General features: G+C 52.6%; 2 protein-coding genes across 2 annotated transcripts; both read left to right on the plus strand.

Annotated features, from left to right (window-relative positions):
• Positions 1 to 1,193: 1,193 nt before the first annotated feature.
• On the plus strand, positions 1,194 to 5,214 carry Lsm2 (LSM2 homolog, U6 small nuclear RNA and mRNA degradation associated). Its single transcript, XM_051187306.1, has 5 exons — positions 1,194 to 1,420; positions 1,991 to 2,058; positions 4,728 to 4,758; positions 4,865 to 4,924; positions 5,027 to 5,214. Exons 1-5 carry the CDS (start codon positions 1,418 to 1,420, stop codon positions 5,150 to 5,152), a joined length of 288 nt encoding a protein of 95 aa, XP_051043263.1. The 5' UTR covers positions 1,194 to 1,417; the 3' UTR covers positions 5,153 to 5,214.
• Positions 5,215 to 6,468: 1,254 nt separating this feature from the next.
• On the plus strand, positions 6,469 to 18,404 carry Vars1 (valyl-tRNA synthetase 1). Its single transcript, XM_051187307.1, has 28 exons — positions 6,469 to 7,171; positions 9,007 to 9,141; positions 9,234 to 9,372; positions 9,608 to 9,732; positions 9,820 to 9,904; positions 10,070 to 10,170; positions 10,295 to 10,422; positions 12,330 to 12,494; positions 12,659 to 12,740; positions 13,065 to 13,184; positions 13,269 to 13,377; positions 13,466 to 13,560; positions 13,755 to 13,845; positions 14,009 to 14,133; positions 14,218 to 14,321; positions 14,403 to 14,561; positions 14,652 to 14,742; positions 14,855 to 15,121; positions 15,200 to 15,325; positions 15,611 to 15,715; positions 15,795 to 15,863; positions 15,948 to 16,026; positions 16,155 to 16,282; positions 16,576 to 16,731; positions 16,867 to 17,073; positions 17,186 to 17,297; positions 17,400 to 17,725; positions 18,263 to 18,404. Exons 1-28 carry the CDS (start codon positions 6,785 to 6,787, stop codon positions 18,329 to 18,331), a joined length of 3,885 nt encoding a protein of 1,294 aa, XP_051043264.1. The 5' UTR covers positions 6,469 to 6,784; the 3' UTR covers positions 18,332 to 18,404.
• Positions 18,405 to 18,626: the final 222 nt, after the last annotated feature.

Below are 18,626 nucleotides of genomic sequence, written 5' to 3' on the forward strand. Positions count from 1 at the left end.
CAGTCCCATCAGGCTACCTGATTGTGAGTTTAGTGTCTGTGAGCCTCTATGAGTTCAGGTTGATTCTGTGGGGTTTCTAGTGGTGTCCTTGTCCCCTCTGTCCTACAATCCTTCCTTCTCCTCTTCTGAAGGATTCCCGGAGCTCCGCCTAATGTGTGGCTGCAGGTCTCATCATCTTTTCCTGCTGAGGCTTTTGTGTTGACTTGTATTAAATTTTCTATTTTTATCAGTCAGCTCTTGTGAACTCTTTCACAACCAGAATGTTTCAAGCCTGTTAATGCTGTCTCCAGAACATCCAAAGTAGTATTTGGAGGTGAGCTATTAGAAAATATTTCAGGGGGCTGGAGAGATAGCTTAATGGTTAAGAACACTGCCTGCTCTTCCAAAGGTCCTGAGTTCATTTCCCAGCAACCACATGGTAGCTCACAACCATCTGTAATGAGATCTGGTGCTCTCTTCTGGTGTGCAGATAAGCATGCAGACATACCACTGTATACACAATAAATAATGTGGACACTTGAGCTGGTGTTTTTCCCCGATAGATGTGCTTAGTGTATATAAGTAAGCCCTGAGGTCCAGCCTCAGAAAACCCCGTCCCCGAAATCACACATAAGGTTGAAATTGAGGGAAACTTGCTTACTGGGATAAGAATCAGAATTTGGTCAGGTGGTGGTGGTTCATGCCTTTAATACCACCAGCACTCAGGAGGCAGAGGCAAGGCATGGAGAGATGGCTCAGGTTAACAGCACTGGCTCACGCCATTTATAATGAGATCTGGTGCCCTCTTCTGGTAACCAGGCAGAACACCTTATATCCCCCCAGCACTACATACAACATAGTGTGTGTTGGTGTGTGTTTTACTCCCTTTGACAGAGTTCTTGCTATGCTAGCTCCAGCAGGAGTCTAAAACAGAATCCTCCTGTCTCACCACTCTGGGATTCCAGGAGGGCACCAAACCTGCCCAGCACTTAGCAACATTTTAAAGAATATGCAAATCATAGCTTCCTCAAGCTTCCCGACAATTCTCAACAGGAAAGCGGAATACGAGCAAATCACGCCACGGAGGGAAGACGCTACACAAAAACCTTCACGACAGGGGGCGAGCCACTTTGAAGGCACAGCTGCTACGGACCACGCATGCGTATGGGAGGCAACTGCTCCGGAGGAAGTGGGGAACAGGAAGACCCGCCCCTCTCTCGGTTTCGCGGCCCTGTCTGCTCTTCCCTCCTCCGCTCCCACGGAGCCCGGGCTCAGCCGCGCGCTCTCGGCCGGGCGTTTCCCGTGGCTCCCCCTTGCGCCTGCGTGATCCTGTCCTGCGCCACGCGCGGGCTCGCGCTCGGGCTCCCGCCCGGCCTCTGGCCCGCAGCCCCGGGCCCTATCCGCCGCGGTCCAGGCCGCCGCGCGTGTCGCCGGCACCATGGTGGGTACCGTGACGTCAAAAGGGAGCGCCGCCGCGCGCCGCGGGCCGTTCGAACTGGGCCGGGCCCGGGCCCGGGGCCGGTGCGGCTCTGTCGGTCACTCTAGGATGCACCTAGGCCCAAGGCTTTCCCTTAAAACCTTAGTGCCCGCACCGCAGCTTGAGCAGACTCCTAGGAACAAATGGGTTTTTGGACAAAGCTCCCAGCAGATCCAAGAGAAAGCCCACGGGCACCGCGGGAGAACGGAGAGCTAGCCTTGCATCTCCCCGCTCGGGAGCAGGATCTCTTGAGGGTTCGGGTGGGATGCGGTCTGCATTTCCTTGAAGAAAATGTGCAAGTTCTTTACGGGAGGTAGTCGATTCAGAGTGGGTCCCGGCGTCGAGGGCTACAGCTTACTTAGACACTGTGGCCCAACGAACTGCGGAGTATCTGTGAAGAGAGTGTCTGTCGTGAACTTTTGAGAGCTACTAGAATCGATGGGATCACAAAGACTAGTATTTCAAAATACCGGGCACGAGGTTTCTTCTCCCTGTACTTTTCATGAGATAGTTTCTCCCTCCTTTTTCCAATAGCTCTTCTACTCCTTTTTCAAATCCCTTGTGGGCAAGGATGTGGTCGTGGAACTCAAGAATGACCTAAGGTAGGTACCTATAGCAGCTAGGTAGTCGAAGGTGGGGGTGCCCGGGATCCTGAACCTCTCCCCCCACCCAGAGTTATTTGAGAGAGCAGGTGGGCCAAACACAGAGGAAATAGTGCCTTAAGGGTAAAGGTTAGTTTTAAGATTGCTGGATCTAGTGGCCTGCTCCAGCACTCTGGAGGTGGAGACAGATGGGTCTCTGTGATTTTGAGGCCACCCTAGTCTACTGAGCTACAGAGAAACTGCCCCGAAACACCAAAAATATAAACAGATTAAATAAATAAATGAGTTGGGTAGCATTAACCCCTCAAAATGTAAGAGGTTAATTAAAAGGTTGTACTTGCATAGTAAAACCTGTTAACATAGGAATGAGTTTATTGGAAGGGAAAGCAGTTAGATATAGTGTGCATAACATAATGTCTATTAAAGAAAATTATAAACAGAAGACTAACACAATTCCTTCTGTACTGTATCTGTATCCTCTACCTCCTTGTCCGTTTGCTTCTTAGTCATTCAGGACTTGGATTAAATGTTGTATCACTACAGAGATATTTCTGGGTCCTTTTAGTCACATAAATCTGTCTGTCAGAGTCTGCTTTCCTATAAGTAGCTCTTGTAGACCAGGCTGGCCTCAACTCACAGAGCTTTCTGCCTCCCCAATGCTGGGATTACAGGTATGCACCACCAATTTCTGCCTGGGTTTTTAAAATTTTTTACTATTTTATTTCTCTTCTGAGACTGGGTCTCTATGTAACAGTCCTGACTATCCTGGAACTCACAGAGGTCTGCCTGCCTCTGCCTTCTGAGTCCTTGGATTAAAAGTATGTGCCACCACTGTCCAGCATGTAATCTTTCTTTTCAAAATATTTTTCTTGTAAACTCTTGAAACCTTTGAGCACACATCAGTGCTTGAGAACCTTGTTAAAAACATGGTGTTGACAAGTAGGGCAGTTATAGTCATTGTGGTCAAATGAGAGGCTGGCCCAAACTTAAGTGCAAAGTAGTTAAGAACTTTTGTTTGTAGAAGTTTAACTAAAAGAAGAATCAAAGGGGTGGAGAGATGGCTCAGAGGTTAAGAGCACTGCCGCTAACAAAGGACCTGAGTTCAATTCCCAGCAGCCACATGGTGGTACCCTCTTCTGGCATGGAGGCAGAATACTGTATACATAATAAATTAATAAATTTTTATTTATTTACTTTTTAAAGAATCACACAAAGTGTTTAGTAACGGACCTGTGGGGATTCATAGGATGTAGGGAATGAAGAAGTAAACTCCAGATCTTAGGTTGTGAAGACTTGTTGAGTTTTTGTTGTTTTTTGTTTTTGTTTTTGTTTTTTTTGAAGTTTCTCTGTAGCCCTCGCTGTCCTGGAACTCGCTCTGTAGAGCAGGCTGGCCTCGAACTCACAGAGATCCACCTGCTTCTGCCTCACAAGTGCTGGAATTAAAGGCGTGTGACACCACTGCCTGGCTTGGGGCTGGTGGGGAGGTTTTCTTGTTTTTTTCAGGACAGGGTTTCTCAGTGTAACAGTCCTAACTGTCCTGGAACTAGCTCTGTAGAGGAGGCTGGAAGACGTAAGATTGTTAAAACAGTTGACAAATATAAGGTGTTTAGAAGTAGCTGTTGATGGAGCTGGAGTTCAGTGGTTAAAAAAGAGCTTGCTATTCTTCCAGAGAAGTGGAGTGCAGTTTCAGCTATTGCTGAACATGGGGTTCACATGTTGTTTAGGCCACATAAGGACTGTAACTAATTTTATCTTCCCGGCATCTGATGCCTTCTTTTGGCGTCAATAGGTGCCCACATGCAAATACATACAAATAATAAAATCAGTATAAGAAAAAGCTGAAGCGGGGCGCTGGTGCCGCTCACCTTTAATCCCAGCACTTGGGAGGCAGAGGCAGGCAGATCTCTGTGAGTTTGAGACCAGCCTGGTCTACAGGGTGAGTACCAGGACAGCTAGGAGTGTTACACAGAGAAACCTAAATCAAAAAAAGAAGAAAAAAAAGCTGATGTTTCTGGAAGTCAGGCTGATACTCCTGTGTATTTCTTCCAAATTGTGGGTAACTTACATGACCTCTCTTAATTCCTGGGATGATTCAGTCACTTTTGAAAAGATAGCTATAACTGGGCAATGATAGTACATTGCCCTTAACCCCAGCACCTGGGGGGGGGGGGGAGTGTAGATGGATCTCTGTGAGTTTGAGACCAGTGTGGTTGGTCTACAGAGGTAGTTTTTGGACAGCCAAGGTTACACAAAGAAATCCTTGTCTTGGAAAAATAAACATAAAGAAGACTGTAACAATGGCTTATGTCTGTAGTTCTGGAAGTGAGGGCAGAAGTATTGCCATAAGTTTGAGATCAGCCTGGGCCAGAGAGTGAGAACCTGTACTAAAAAAGAAATACAAATGTTAAGCAGAGAACGGGCCTGTTGTGCAACCGTCAAGTAGTAGCTATTGAGGCATTGGTATAAGGAGACACTTGGGTCTGAAATGATGAACCATTCTGAGAGGCTTTACCTGTTCCTCAGAACCACAGATGCCGCCTGTTGGCTCTCCCTTCTCGGCTTCAAGGCCTTGACTTCTCCCCCACATTCTTGTTGTAGCTATGACATTCCCCCCTCCATACTGATTTCAGGGTGTATTAACTTGGTTCTTCCCTCTTTACCCTTGACAGCATCTGTGGAACCCTCCACTCTGTGGACCAGGTGAGACAGTAAAGGTTCAGTCTGTTCTTGGGGAAGGAAATGGGAGAGCCAGGGTGAATTCTTGCATCTTGTCTCTGGAGTTAACAGTGCTGTTCCTCTTTCTCAGTACCTCAATATCAAACTCACTGACATCAGTGTCACAGACCCTGAGAAGTACCCTCACATGGTGAGTTGGGGCTGGCCAGAAAGAGGAAACCTTTAAAGCAAAAGGCCCCTGGGTGGCTGGAGGACTCTTAATGGAGGAGCTTTCACTTTTATCTCCTTCCAGTTGTCAGTCAAGAACTGCTTCATCAGGGGCTCAGTGGTCCGGTATGTGCAGCTGCCAGCAGACGAGGTGGACACACAACTGCTACAGGACGCAGCAAGGAAGGAAGCCCTCCAGCAGAAACAGTGACGCCCCTCTTCCCCTCCTCCTGTTCCCATTTGTGACCCCTGACCAGTACTTCAGGTGTTTTGTTAATTCTGTTTTTTCTTTTGAATTGAATGGATGAAAGGGATAATAGACAGGAAAAACTATCCTCTATTGACAAGGGAGGGTTAAGAAAGCTGGGAACTGTGAAACTTTCCTGGTCCCTACTTTTCTCTTCCTTCCCTGGAAATGGGGGGGAGAGCTTCCTAGACCTATCCAGGGCAACATGTGATACATTTGGGGGGAATGAAAATAATCTGTCCCGCATCGGGAATAAAATTTATGATGCAAACTGAGTTCTTGTTTTGTGGTCTATGTTTTGGGCAGGGAGGTGGGAAAGGGTGTCTGATCTATACTCTCTTACTCAACATTCCTCCTCTCCCCCATCTCCAGCCAGGAATCCAACCCAATTTACCAGAATTATGTACTTCTGCTCTAAAGGTTGTTATACTTTGGCCAGTATGACCAGCTGCCAACTGTAACTTGATCCCGGAGACCCACTTGGTGGAAACTTTTTGTTCAAATGCACACAGTAAAAATGTAATTAAAAAAGAGGTGCCCGCCCAACAGCACTGCGAACTTGTTCTCCTAGCCATTTGCTTCTGTGCACCAACTGCAGTGCCTCTGCCTTGCCTTTCACGTGAAAGATGAAAGAATTCAGCCTTTTCTCCGTGGTGCTGGGTTAGATCCCAAGATCTCCCTCGAGCTGGCAGAATACTCTGCTACCAAATTATAGCCTGTCACCCTGCCGGTTCCTTCAATCAGCCAATCAGTACACACGCTGAGTGTACACACGCAGTACAAATAGGTGATGCCCTACTAAACTTTATTCCCAGCAGCCACAAGACACACTTCTAAAAGAGAAGTCAGAGGCTACACAATGTGTCCTGTAGGAGGCGGTGGCTGCGATGAGCCCGGCTAGCTAACCCGAGGACCCTGGGGTGGTCACGGTGGCGCCTGATCCGAGGACCCTGGAGGTGGCCACGCGGCGCCTGATCCGAGGACCCTGGAGGTGGCCACGCGGCGCCTGACACAGGACCGCGCGGTGCCCGTGGTGGCGTCTGACCCAGGACCGGCTCGCCCTCGCGGTGGGATCCCCGGTACGCGCGCTGCACTCGCCCCTCGAGCTATCCGTCCTCGGAGGTCGCACAAGGGTCCGGACGGAGGCCAGGCCCTCGGGACCGCGCACGCGCAGGCGGGGCCCGGCCGCCCCGCGAGGACCCGGACCCGGAAACGCGCGCTGTCACAAAGGGGGACACGTGGGTGCCGCTTGCCCGGCCGCGCTGCCCCACAGCGGGAGAGCCGCCTCCACCACCCGCCGCCTCCACCCTGGCCGCCCCGCCGGGCCGCGGCCGTGGCCGGCTGACGAGCATTGCCGGCCCCGTGTGACCGCCACCCGCCCGCCGTACGCACGGCGGCGCGACCCCGCCTCTGACAGCCCAGGACGAGCGATCGGGCCCCGCCTCCGACAGCCCCGGGCGCTGCTCGCGGCCAATCCGCCAGGCCTGCGGCCGGGACCGGCGCCTGCGTTCCTCGCAGCACGTGGTTGGTTAGGTCTCCTCCCGAACCTGCCTGGTCTCTCAGGACTCTCCCCGGCATCCGGACCCCCACACGGCCATGTCCATCCTCTACGTGTCCCCTCATCCCGATGCCTTCCCCAGCCTCCGAGCCCTCATCGCTGCCCGCTACGGGGAAGCCGGTGACGGCCCCGGATGGGGGGGACCTCACCCCCGCATCTGCCTGCAGCCGCCCCCGAGCAGCCGGACTCCTTTACCCCCACCTCGCCTGCCCGCCCTGGAGCAGGGGCCCGGCGGCCTGTGGGTGTGGGGGGCCCCGGCTGTTGCCCAGCTGCTGTGGCCAGCAGGCCTGGGGGGACCTGGGGGCAGCAAGGCAGCTGTGCTCGTCCAACAGTGGGTCAGTTATGCCGACACCGAACTCATACCAGCTGCCTGCGGGGCGACACTACCCGCCCTGGGACTTCGAAGTCCGGGTCAGGATCCCCAGGTGAGGGGGAAGAGGAATGAGGGAGGGAGGAATTCTGAGAAAACAAAGTTTGCAAAGGATCCTGAGGACGGAAGTAGGTTGTCAGGTGTGGAAATCGTTCGGATCTCTGTTTGCCACCGGGGTAGTAACTTTGGGAACACTTCGAATTCTTTAGCCTTGGTTTATGACCGAGAATGCGAGGTGATGTAATTTCTTCCTCAGGAGTGTAATGGGTGTTTCTGGAGTGTGGAGCCCTAACCGAACGGCTTGGAACATACTGGTGTGCCAGGCATTTTAAAGTCTCTGAGGGTCTTTGGGTTTCTGTTGCTGTAATAAAACAACATGACCAAAAGCAACTTGGGAGGAAAGATTTCTTTCTGTTTACAGCTCCATCACTGAGGGAAGTCAGGCCGGGAGCTGGAGGCAGGGACTGAAACTGAGGCAATGAGGGAACACTACTTACTGGCTCTCTTCACAGCTTGTTTAGACTGCTTTCTTATACCATCCAGGCGACTTTCCCAGGGTGGGCCTCCCTGATAATCGTTAATTAGGAAAATGCCCCCACAGACTTGCCTACAGGCCTGTCTGGTGGGTATTTTTTCTCAGTTGAGGTCCCCTCTTCCCAAATGACACTAGGCTGTGTGAGGCTGACAGACACTAGCCAGTATACTGAGTGAAAGTTCGACAAGTCCGTCAGAGATGAGCAATGCCAACAGTTGCTGTTTTGAGATATGGAAAGACAGAGGGAGAAATGATAGTTGCTGGGAGGAGATGAGGGGCAAATGGAAGAGGGGGAGGGGGAACACAGAAACCACTGGGTTGTTTCTGTGAGCCCTTCCAGGGCAGCCTTAGCTAGAAGCTTCACTCCTGCATGGTAGGTGCTCAGTGGTACTCCAGTAACTGAATGTATGAATGGCACAGGCCCTGGAATGCCTCTTCATATACTGATGGGTCAGTCTGGAGTCTCCCTTTCTATATTTAGTCTAGATTGTTTTCTCATTTGACCCTGCTACTTTGTATAATCCTTCAACTTTAGTGACTGATAGGTTTCATTGCAGACAGACAGACACACACACACATGCTTGCGTGTGTGTACGTACACATGCGTGCCTAGTGCCTAAGGAGGCTAGGGGTATCAGTTGTGAGCCGCCACATGGATGACAGGAATCAAACTTTGGGCCTTTGTGAGAGCAGCCAGTGCTCTTGACTACTGACCTATGTTATGCATCTCTTTAGTGTGTGTGTGTGTGTACACATATACATCCATACATATATTGGGGGTGAAGATTAAACCTAGGGCCTCCTACATGCTAAACACTTTCCTTCTGACCTATACTCCCAATTAGACATAGTCTTGGTGTTTCTTTGAGACAGGGTCTTAACTTTGTAGGCTTAATTGGTATGGAACTCGTTGTGTAGACTAGGCTGGCTTTAAAATCACAGAGATCCCTCTGCCTTTGCCTTCTGAGAGTTAGGATTAAAGGCCAGCAGCACCACACCTAACAATTGTACTTCTACGGTAACCGTTTGAATGAGAAAGGAGTTAGCCTGAGAGCTGATTATCATGGAATAGAGACACCAAATGGTCTCTCAGCCTGTGCGTCACAACCACTTGGGGGAATCAAACAACCTTCTCATGGAGGTTGCTTAAGACCATTGGAAAACACAGATACTTAACATTACAGTTTATAATAATAGCAAAGTCACAGTTCTGGAGTAGCAACGCAAAATAATTTTCTGGTTGGGGGTCACCACAACAGGAGGAATTGTTTTAAAGTGTTGCAGCATTAGGAAGGTTGAGAACCACTAGGATAGTAGCATATAAGCCTTCAAATATTCTTTTTCTGTCCTGTTAGGCTGCCCTTGGGGCCCTGGGCAAGGCCTTGAGCCCCTTGGAGGACTGGCTTCGGCTAAACACCTACCTGGCTGGGGATGCTCCCACGCTGGCAGACGTAGCTGCTGTGACAGCCTTACTGCTGCCCTTCCGATATGTGAGTCACTGTGGCTTGGGGAGGACAGGTGCACACCCATTAGACATTGCAGGGTGACCGAGATAATTGTTTTTTTGTTGTTTCCTTCTCAGGTCCTGGACCCTGCTGTGCGCCGGATCTGGGGTAATGTAACTCGATGGTTTAACACTTGTGTCCGGCAACCAGAATTCCGGGCTGTGCTAGGAGAAGTGGTCCTGTACACGGGGACCAGGTCTGTCACTCAGCAGCCAGGTGAGGAGGATGGGATGGCAGAGTGACAAATGGCCCCTCTGGGGCCTTCAATGTAACATGCTTTCTTTTATCTTAGAAATGCCTAGGCCATTAGGGTGGGGAGCCTGTGGGAGGGAAAGGTGGGAGATGATCATGCTTGAGCCCAAGGGCAATAGAAATAGCCATTTTTAGATTTAGCACTGTTCATAGAGGGTCCCTGGCAGCCTTCAGTCTGAATTTCTCTGCTTCTCCCCAGGCCCTGAGGTCACTGCAACCCAAAAAACAGCTGCTCAGCTTAAGAAAGAAGCGAAGAAACGGGAGAAACTAGAGAAATTCCAGCAGAAGCAGAAGACCCAGCTGCAGCAGCCCCCGGCTGGGGAGGTAGGAGGTGAAGGCCGGGGCTGGGAGGGGTGCGGAAGCCTTGCTGAGCAGCTGATATCTGGTCTGGGTCTTCTTCCTTCTGAATAGAAGAAACCAAAACCAGAGAAGAAGGAGAAACGGGATCCTGGGGTCATTACCTATGACCTCCCTACCCAACCCGGGGAAAAGAAAGGTACTGGTTATGGAAGGGACCCTGCCTCTGGCTGCTACTTTCCATGTTCCATTTACTTTGTCCTGGCCTCGGTCCTGCTCATAACAGCCTCGTGCCAGTACTGTGGCCTGTTCCTTCTACCCTGATGTGAGCCTGTCCAGCTTCAGTAAGCCCTCTCTCTCCCAGATGTAAGTGGTGCCATGCCTGACTCCTATAGCCCTCAGTATGTGGAAGCTGCCTGGTACCCATGGTGGGAGCGACAGGGCTTCTTCAAACCGGAGTATGGGGTGAGTGGTTACTGCTGCCCAGGCCCAGAGGGGGATGGAGGTGGAGAAGGGTAGGACATTAGGACCCATTGCCTGAAGGAGGGGCCACATGCCTTAGTATATGCCCCTCCTTCTCCGCCACCAGCGTCCTAGCTTGTCAGCACCAAACCCCCGAGGTGTCTTCATGATGTGCATCCCACCCCCCAACGTGACAGGCTCCCTGCACCTGGGCCATGCACTCACCAACGCCATCCAGGACTCCCTGACTCGATGGTGAGCTCCTGTCTGTACTTCCATCTGGTGCCTTCTGCCTTGCTTGGTTCCTTCCTTTCCACTGAGTAGGCTGACTCTGCTACATTGGCGTTGCTTGGCCCCTTCGATGAGGCCTTGCATCTCTCCTGCTGCTGGTTCCTCTCTGAGTGAGTGTTCTGCTGCTGGTTCCTCTCTGAGTGAGTGTTCAGCGGTCTCTCCTAGTCAAGTGACCTTCTGTCTCCTGAAAAAACATTATCATCACTATCATTTGCATGGGAGTGGGCCCATGGCATGTACAAGCTAAGCATGCAGTCTGCCACAGAATCACACAGCTGGTCTGCAGCAGCATTCCTTTGGATTTTGTGAGAGGCTGGAGCCTAGACCTCCTCCCTCCCAGAATGGAGCCCTGGATTGTTGTCAGGTCTTTCCTAGCTGTCTACTCGCATATACATGTAGCCGTAGAAATTTAATGTTCTTCCAGGTCACACTAGGTCCTTGAATGCTGAGGGAGAAATAGTTTCAAGACAGGGTCTCCCTGTTGTTGGTCTAACTCTGCTGTCTTGGAAACCACTCTGTAAACCAGGCTGGCCTTGAACTCACAGAGATTAATCTTCCTTGGCCTCCTCAAATGCTAATTTGTTAATTCTAAATGAATTGTTATTTTTGAGATTTTATTTATGCCTCTGTGTGGGTCTGTGCACAAGAGTACAGATGCTGATAGGGGCCAAGGGTGTCAGGTGTCAGGGAACTGAGTTCCAGGTGTTTGTGAAGCACCTCATGTGGTGCTGGGAACTGAGCTCTGGTCCCTTGGAGGAATAGCACATTCGCTTAGTAACTGCTGAGCTATCTCCCCAACCCCAACTCCTTTCCTTCTTGCCCTGCTTTCTTGCTTTCTTTTTTTTTTTTTTTTTTTTTTTTTTTTTTTTTTTTTTTTTAGGAAAAGATTTAACTCTAACCAGCAAGAATTGTTGCTCGGAGTTGGAGAAATGGTTCTGCAGTAATTGCATAGGCTGCTTTTGTGGAGTTCCTGGGATTGGTGACTGGTGCCATCCCTAACTCTCTTTCCAGATATGATACCTCTGGTACATGCCTCTGCATGTAGGCAAAACACTCATTCATAAAATAAAAATTGCTAACTCTTTAAAAAACTAAAAATAAAAAATTTGTTATATCAGCAGGTGTGATAAGGCTGGTAGGATCATGGCCAGTTCAAGGCCAGCTTGGGCTACATAGTGAGCCTGTGTCTCAAAACCAAACACACAAAAAGTTCCTCAACTGTTTTATTATATTCAACAGTTCCTCTTTTTGCGGTGTTCTTATATGTAGGCTAACGGCATTTCTTTTTTTTTTTTAATTTAAATTTGTAATTTTTATAAAATTTGTGATGAATATTTTCCTTACATATGTTTGCTCACGACATGTGTATTTGGTGCCTGCAGGGGCTAGACCAGGGCAGTGGATCCCCTGGACCTGGAGTTAGAGTTGTGAGCCACCATGTGGATGCTGGGATTTGAATCCACATCCTCTGGAAGAAGCCAGTGCTCTTAACCTCTGAGCATGAGCATCTTGTCAGTTATACCACCAAGAGTGCCCTCCCTGTTATGTCTTCTCAGTTGGGCACTCTAATGTGTAAGGACTCTTATGAACGTGGGGACAAGGAGCAAAACCTCTTGAGCAATCTACCTGGGTCTGCGGGGATGAGTTTTACTTCTGTCTGTCTGTGGCCTTGTTCCTGTGTGGAAACTCACTTGATTGATGGGGTTGTCTTGTGCTTAGCTGTCTGGCTGGGCAAGAGGGTCCTCTCTATTCTTTTTCCAGATTGCTTTGCTGGCCTCCTGAATCCTCTTCCTGCTTTAGGACGAGAGGGTTTCAGTTCATCCCCTTTCCTTAGCATCCATTTGCCCCTCTGGCCCCCATGCCTCCCACAGGCATCGCATGCGTGGGGAGACAACTCTGTGGAACCCCGGCTGTGACCACGCGGGCATTGCTACCCAGGTGGTGGTGGAGAAGAAGCTCTGGAGAGAGCGGGGTGTGAACCGGCACCAGCTGGGCCGTGAGGCCTTTCTTCAGGAGGTGTGGAAGTGGAAAGAGGAGTGAGTACACAGCAGCCTTTCTCCTCCATGTGGGACCCCTGACTGCAGGCTCAGACCCTCCCTCTGGGTGGGCTGAAGAGCCCAGATCAATTTCAGAGGGACTCCCTCACTGCCAATCAGTCCTGGATGGCTGAAGGCTTATCCTGGGCTCTGTCTACTTCCAGGAAGGGTGACAGGATTTACCATCAGTTGAAGAAACTTGGCAGCTCCTTGGACTGGGATCGAGCCTGTTTCACCATGGACCCTGTATGCAGGCGGATCCTCGGGGCAGGGCAGGGCTGCTCCTTGGGTGGGCTATGTTCTACCAGGAGGTTAGAACACAACCAAGGACTCAGCTCTAAGCAGCAGCTCCCGGCCCTCGTGGCCCTCACATTCTCTGGCCCTTGGAACATGAGCACAGGGTACTTTGCTCTAGGCCCAGACTCCAGCTGGAAGCTCTGTTCCATCCCATCATTAGGCTTCTGGCCTGTCCCGATGCTCCGTTGAGGGATCGGTGATGGGTATAGGACTCTTGTGGACCCCACTGCCTTGGCCTCCAAGCACCAAGATTTCTCTTTTCCTCCACTCTAGAAACTGTCAGTAGCTGTCACAGAAGCTTTTGTTAGGCTCCATGAAGAAGGTGTCATCTACCGTAGCACCCGCCTGGTCAACTGGTCCTGCACCCTCAATTCTGCCATTTCTGACATTGAGGTAACCTCTGCCCACAGCCCGTCTTCTCCTTTAGTCCTCCCCAACCCAGGCTTGGGGATACGTCTCTAAATACCCATCTCACAGGTGGATAAGAAGGAGCTGACGGGTCGCACCCTGCTCTCTGTGCCTGGCTACAAGGAGAAGGTGGAGTTTGGGGTCCTCGTGTCCTTTGCATACAAGGTCCAAGGCTCAGGTGGGAGCTAAGGACCCCAGGATGTGGGCTGGGGAGGAGGACAGGAACAGAGGAGGGAGCTGAGACACAGTACCTCCTGTCACCCCAGACAGCGACGAGGAGGTGGTGGTGGCAACAACTCGGATTGAGACGATGCTGGGAGATGTGGCTGTAGCTGTGCACCCCAAAGACCCCAGATACCAGGTGTGCAGGGACATTGCCTCTCTTCCAGGGAGGAACATGTGGGACAGGCTCTGAGGGCTTGAGATGGGCTCCTTTCCCAGCCCTGAAATTGGGGCTGTCAGAGTGGGGATGCGTGCTAGCCCAGGGTAAGGCTGGCTGAGGGTCTCGTGCCCAGCCCCCTGTGATTCCTTTCTGATGTCATCTTCCATATTCAGTACCTAAAGGGAAAGAGTGTCATTCATCCATTCTTGTCCCGGAGCCTTCCTGTTGTCTTCGACGACTTTGTGGACATGGAGTTTGGCACAGGTGAGCAGGGGCCCTAGTCTGTTGGGAGAAGACGTGAAAAATTATCTTCATTCCCGTAAGCAGGACTGAGGCTGGATGTAGGAAAGTGTATTAGGGAGTGGATATGAGGTGGTGTGGGAGCTCACAGCGTCTGGTGAGCATTGGCACTCTCCGTGTACTCCAGGTGCGGTGAAGATCACCCCTGCCCATGATCAGAATGACTATGAGGTCGGGCAGCGGCATGGGCTGGAAGCCATCAGCATCATGGACTCAAAGGGGGCCCTTGTCAATGTGCCCCCACCTTTCTTGGTGAGGATATCTGGATTGTGGAGACCTGTGTGGGGAGGAGGGAGGTTACTGGGGCATTGCCATGATAAGGCCTTTCTCATGCAGGGACTGCCCAGGTTTGAGGCCCGGAAGGCAGTACTGGCTGCCCTTAAGGAGCGGGGACTGTTCCGTGGCATGAAGGACAATCCCATGGTGGTGCCACTTTGCAAGTGAGACTGGGTGCAGATAGGAATGAAGGGGGCTTCTCTGGGTGCCCCTGGCCTCCTCCCCATGACCACTTCCTCCTCCAGTCGCTCCAAGGATGTGGTGGAACCTCTGCTAAGGCCACAGTGGTATGTGCGCTGTGGGGAGATGGCTCAGGCTGCCAGTGCAGCTGTGACGCGGGGCGACCTCCGTATCCTGCCTGAGGCTCATCAGCGGACTTGGCATTCTTGGATGGACAACATTCGGTGTGTGTGGTCCCTGGGCAGTTGAGCGGGGAGGATGGCCAGTGGAGGAGCACACGCCGAGCACCCTGACTCACCCTTTGCTGTTTGTAGAGATTGGTGCATCTCTCGGCAGCTGTGGTGGGGCCACCGAATCCCTGCCTACTTTGTCACCGTCCATGACCCAGCCGTACCTCCTGGGGAGGTGAGGAAAGGCCGTAGCTACATTTTTGAGTGGCTGTGCATTTGTTGGGCCCTTGGTTGGCAGAGGGGTCTGGGCAAAGTAGCAGAACTTTCTTGATAACCCTCTCTGTTAGGACCCTGATGGGCGGTACTGGGTGAGTGGAAGAACCGATGCAGAGGCCAGAGAGAAGGCAGCGCGGGAGTTTGGAGTGTCCCCTGACAAGATCAGCCTTCAGCAAGGCAGGCAGTGGCCACGGAGTGTGGGGCCACACTTGGGATCCTGGGCCTGTTTTCCCATCCCTCTAACCTCTGACCTTTGGTTTCTTCTAGATGAGGATGTATTGGACACCTGGTTCTCATCTGGTCTCTTTCCCTTCTCCATCTTTGGTTGGCCCAATCAGGTGTGTACCTTGAGCAAAGAGGGAGGGGGCTTTGAAAGGGAATGCTTGGTTCATCTCCACACCCTCATCTTTCCTCAGTCAGAAGACCTTAGTGTGTTCTACCCTGGGACCCTGCTGGAGACAGGCCATGACATCCTCTTCTTCTGGGTGGCCCGGATGGTCATGCTTGGCCTGAAACTCACGGGCAGGCTGCCGTTCAGAGAGGTGTGAAGATGGCTAAGATGCCCCCACCCCACCTTCACCTGTGCTTCCTCACCTGCCTTCCTGTGTGGCTGTTGGCTAGAAATAGCATTGGTCTGGCCCAGGGCTGAGGGTTTCACTCTGGTTCTTGGCCCATGGTGTCTCCTTCCCAGGGGAGGGGCATCTCTCGGGCACATTGAGGTACTGGGTGGGTAGGGCCACTAGGGCCTATGGTTCCTGGACGAACCCTGGTGAGGGCCCAGACTGGAGGGATCATGGCCTCATTTTCTTTCCACGGCATGTCCCCAGGTCTATCTCCATGCCATTGTGCGTGATGCCCACGGCAGGAAGATGAGCAAGTCTCTTGGCAATGTCATCGACCCCCTGGATGTCATCCATGGGGTCTCCTTGCAGGTGGGACTCAGCAAGTCAGCCAGGAATGGCTACGAGGCTATGGCCAGAACAGTCTGAAAGCTCAAGTCTCTTCCCTCAGGGCCTCCATGACCAACTACTGAACAGCAACCTGGACCCCACTGAGGTGCAGAAAGCCAAAGAAGGGCAGGTATGGGGGCACCTGCAGGGGCGGGGCTGCAGGGCTGCAGCAGGTGGGCAGGGCTGACCATGCTGTTTGCTCTGCATCATACAGAAGGCTGACTTCCCAGCAGGAATTCCTGAGTGTGGCACTGATGCCCTGCGCTTTGGACTCTGTGCCTACACATCCCAAGGTATGGTTCCCATCCTTCCTCAGTTGCCTGTCTCCTTCACCGAGACCCATGCTCTCCTCCACCTTGGGCCAGCAGAGGACCTCTCTGGGATGGAGAACAAAGTGGAGTCACACTGGCCTCTTGTGTAGGTCGAGACATCAACCTGGATGTGAACAGGATCCTGGGGTACCGCCACTTCTGCAACAAACTCTGGAATGCCACAAAGTTTGCCCTCCGTGGCCTTGGGAAGAGCTTCGTGCCCTTGCCCACTTCCAAGGTGAGAGTCTGCTGGCTGAGTTTGTTGACAGCACCCACACAGGCTGTACCTCCAGTCCTCGAGTGTCAAGTGTAGTCCCTGCTGTGCCAGGACCCTGAGGATCCTCCTTGTAGCCTGGGACAGACAGGCTGATGATTGACAGGCACTGGGGCTCTCACCGAGGGGCTGGGCCTATCCTTTCTCCCCAGACATTGGGATGCATACTCCATGGTGGTCCCTGTGTATTCCTGTGGGATCTGGTTCCCTGCCCTGGGCATGTGTGGCCTACTGGCTGACATTCCTCTTCCCCCAAGCCTGAAGGGCATGAGAGCCTGGTGGACCGCTGGATCCGCAGTAGACTCACTGAGGCCGTGAGGCTCAGCAATGAAGGCTTCCAGGCCTATGATTTTCCGGCCATCACCACCGCCCAGTACAGCTTTTGGCTGTATGAGCTCTGTGACGTCTATTTGGTAAGCAGTAGTGGTGGGGTTTAGGCACTGTGGCTCCAGCCTCATCCTGACTATTTGTTGGCAGCTCCAGTTCTCCAAGGTGCAGTGAAGACTCAGGTAGTCCTGACCTTGAGCACTGTACCTCCGCATCTCCAGGAGTGCCTAAAACCTGTGCTGAATGGAGTGGACCAGGTGGCAGCAGAATGTGCCCGGCAGACTCTCTACACCTGCCTGGACGTTGGCCTGCGGCTGCTCTCACCCTTCATGCCCTTTGTCACAGAAGAGCTATTCCAGAGGCTTCCCCGGAGAACACCAGCAGCACCTGCTAGCCTATGCATCACCCCCTACCCAGAGCCCTCAGAGGTATGAGGTGTGGCCTGGAGGGCATGCTGCAGCCTCCTCATCCCCTCATGCCCCTCCTCACAGTGCTCCTGTAGGGCATGCTGCAGCCTCCTCATCTCCCTCCTCCTCACAGTGCTCCTGGAAGGACCCTGAGGCTGAAGCTGCTATGGAGCTGGCACTGAGCATCACTCGAGCTGTGCGCTCCCTGCGTGCTGACTACAACCTGACCCGGACCAGGCCTGACTGTGAGCCTCAGGCCCTATGTCCTCCTATCCCACTGTCTTCCTCAGCCCCTCGGGAGCCCAGAGTCCGAGTAGCCAGACTTCACTTTTCTCCCTCCTCCACAGGTTTCTTGGAAGTGGCTGATGAGGCCACAGGTGCTTTGGCATCAGCAGTGTCCAGCTACGTGCAGGCGCTGGCCAGTGCGGGTGTGGTGGCTGTCCTGGCCCTGGGGGCTCCTGCACCACAGGGCTGTGCCGTGGCTGTGGCCTCGGACCGCTGCTGCATCCACCTGCAGCTGCAGGGGCTGGTGGACCCAGCCCGGGAGCTGGGCAAACTGCAGGCCAAGCGAAGTGAGGCGCAGCGCCAGGCCCAGCGGCTGCAGGAGCGCCGTGCTGCCTCAGGGTACTCAGCAAAGGTGCCCCTTGAGGTCCAAGAGGCAGATGAGGCAAAGGTGTGTGTGTGGGGGGGTACCCTAACATCAGCTTCCTCTGTCAGACCCTGTTCTCATCCAGCCCAGCTGCTAGGACTCTGGTACCCCATGCTGCAGTCAGGACTTTTAGGTTTTGCCTGCCCCTTGCTTAACTCCCTGGGTTGACCCAGAAAGTCAGGCTCATCTCCTGGTGTGGAATCCCGGAATACCCTTGCCTCTAAGGTCTTCCAGGGAGGCCCAGCACTTGAGAGCACCCACCAGCTGCAGCTGAGGGCTTACTCTCAGGCCCTCTGAGTGAAGTGACCTTTTCGTCTCACAGTGAAGAGGGTAGTATGTGGCCAGGCAGGTTGTGTGACCTGAGGCCCTTCGCTGGGCACTGGCCACTCAGGGAAAGGAGTGGAGGCAGGGATGATGGAAGTGTGGGGTATACCTGCAACCATACTACCCTGACCTCCCTGTGGTCCTCACTCATCTTACGGACTTGGGCTTCCCTGTGTCTTGGGTATTTGGGTCTCCTTGGGCAAGGGTCCTCACCACATACCCTTTTTGCATCCCCAGTTGCAACAGACAGAGGCAGAGCTCAGGAAGGTGGATGAGGCCATTGCCCTGTTCCAGAAGATGCTGTGACCCCCAACACCAACTCTCAAAGCCCCCAGTGGTCCACCAGCAGGGATGACAGCAATAAAATATTTTGTCAAAAGATTGTTCTTGTCTATGTGTGATGGGGGTGGGAAGGGTCCAGATGTGTGGTGTTAGTGTGTGCAGCAGGAGGGTTGCCGGCTAGCAGCCAGGCTCTGGGTCCTAGTGGGTAAAGGGACGCGCGTCTGTCTGGGTCTGTCTCTGGCACAGTGCCAGGCCTGAGTCATGCTGCTTAGCTGCTGGCTCCCTTCCTCCCTAGCTCACCTCGCACAGTGCTGTGCCA

Source organism: Phodopus roborovskii, unplaced genomic scaffold, assembly GCF_943737965.1.
Source record: "Phodopus roborovskii unplaced genomic scaffold, PHOROB, whole genome shotgun sequence".
Taxonomy (NCBI): domain Eukaryota; kingdom Metazoa; phylum Chordata; class Mammalia; order Rodentia; family Cricetidae; genus Phodopus; species Phodopus roborovskii.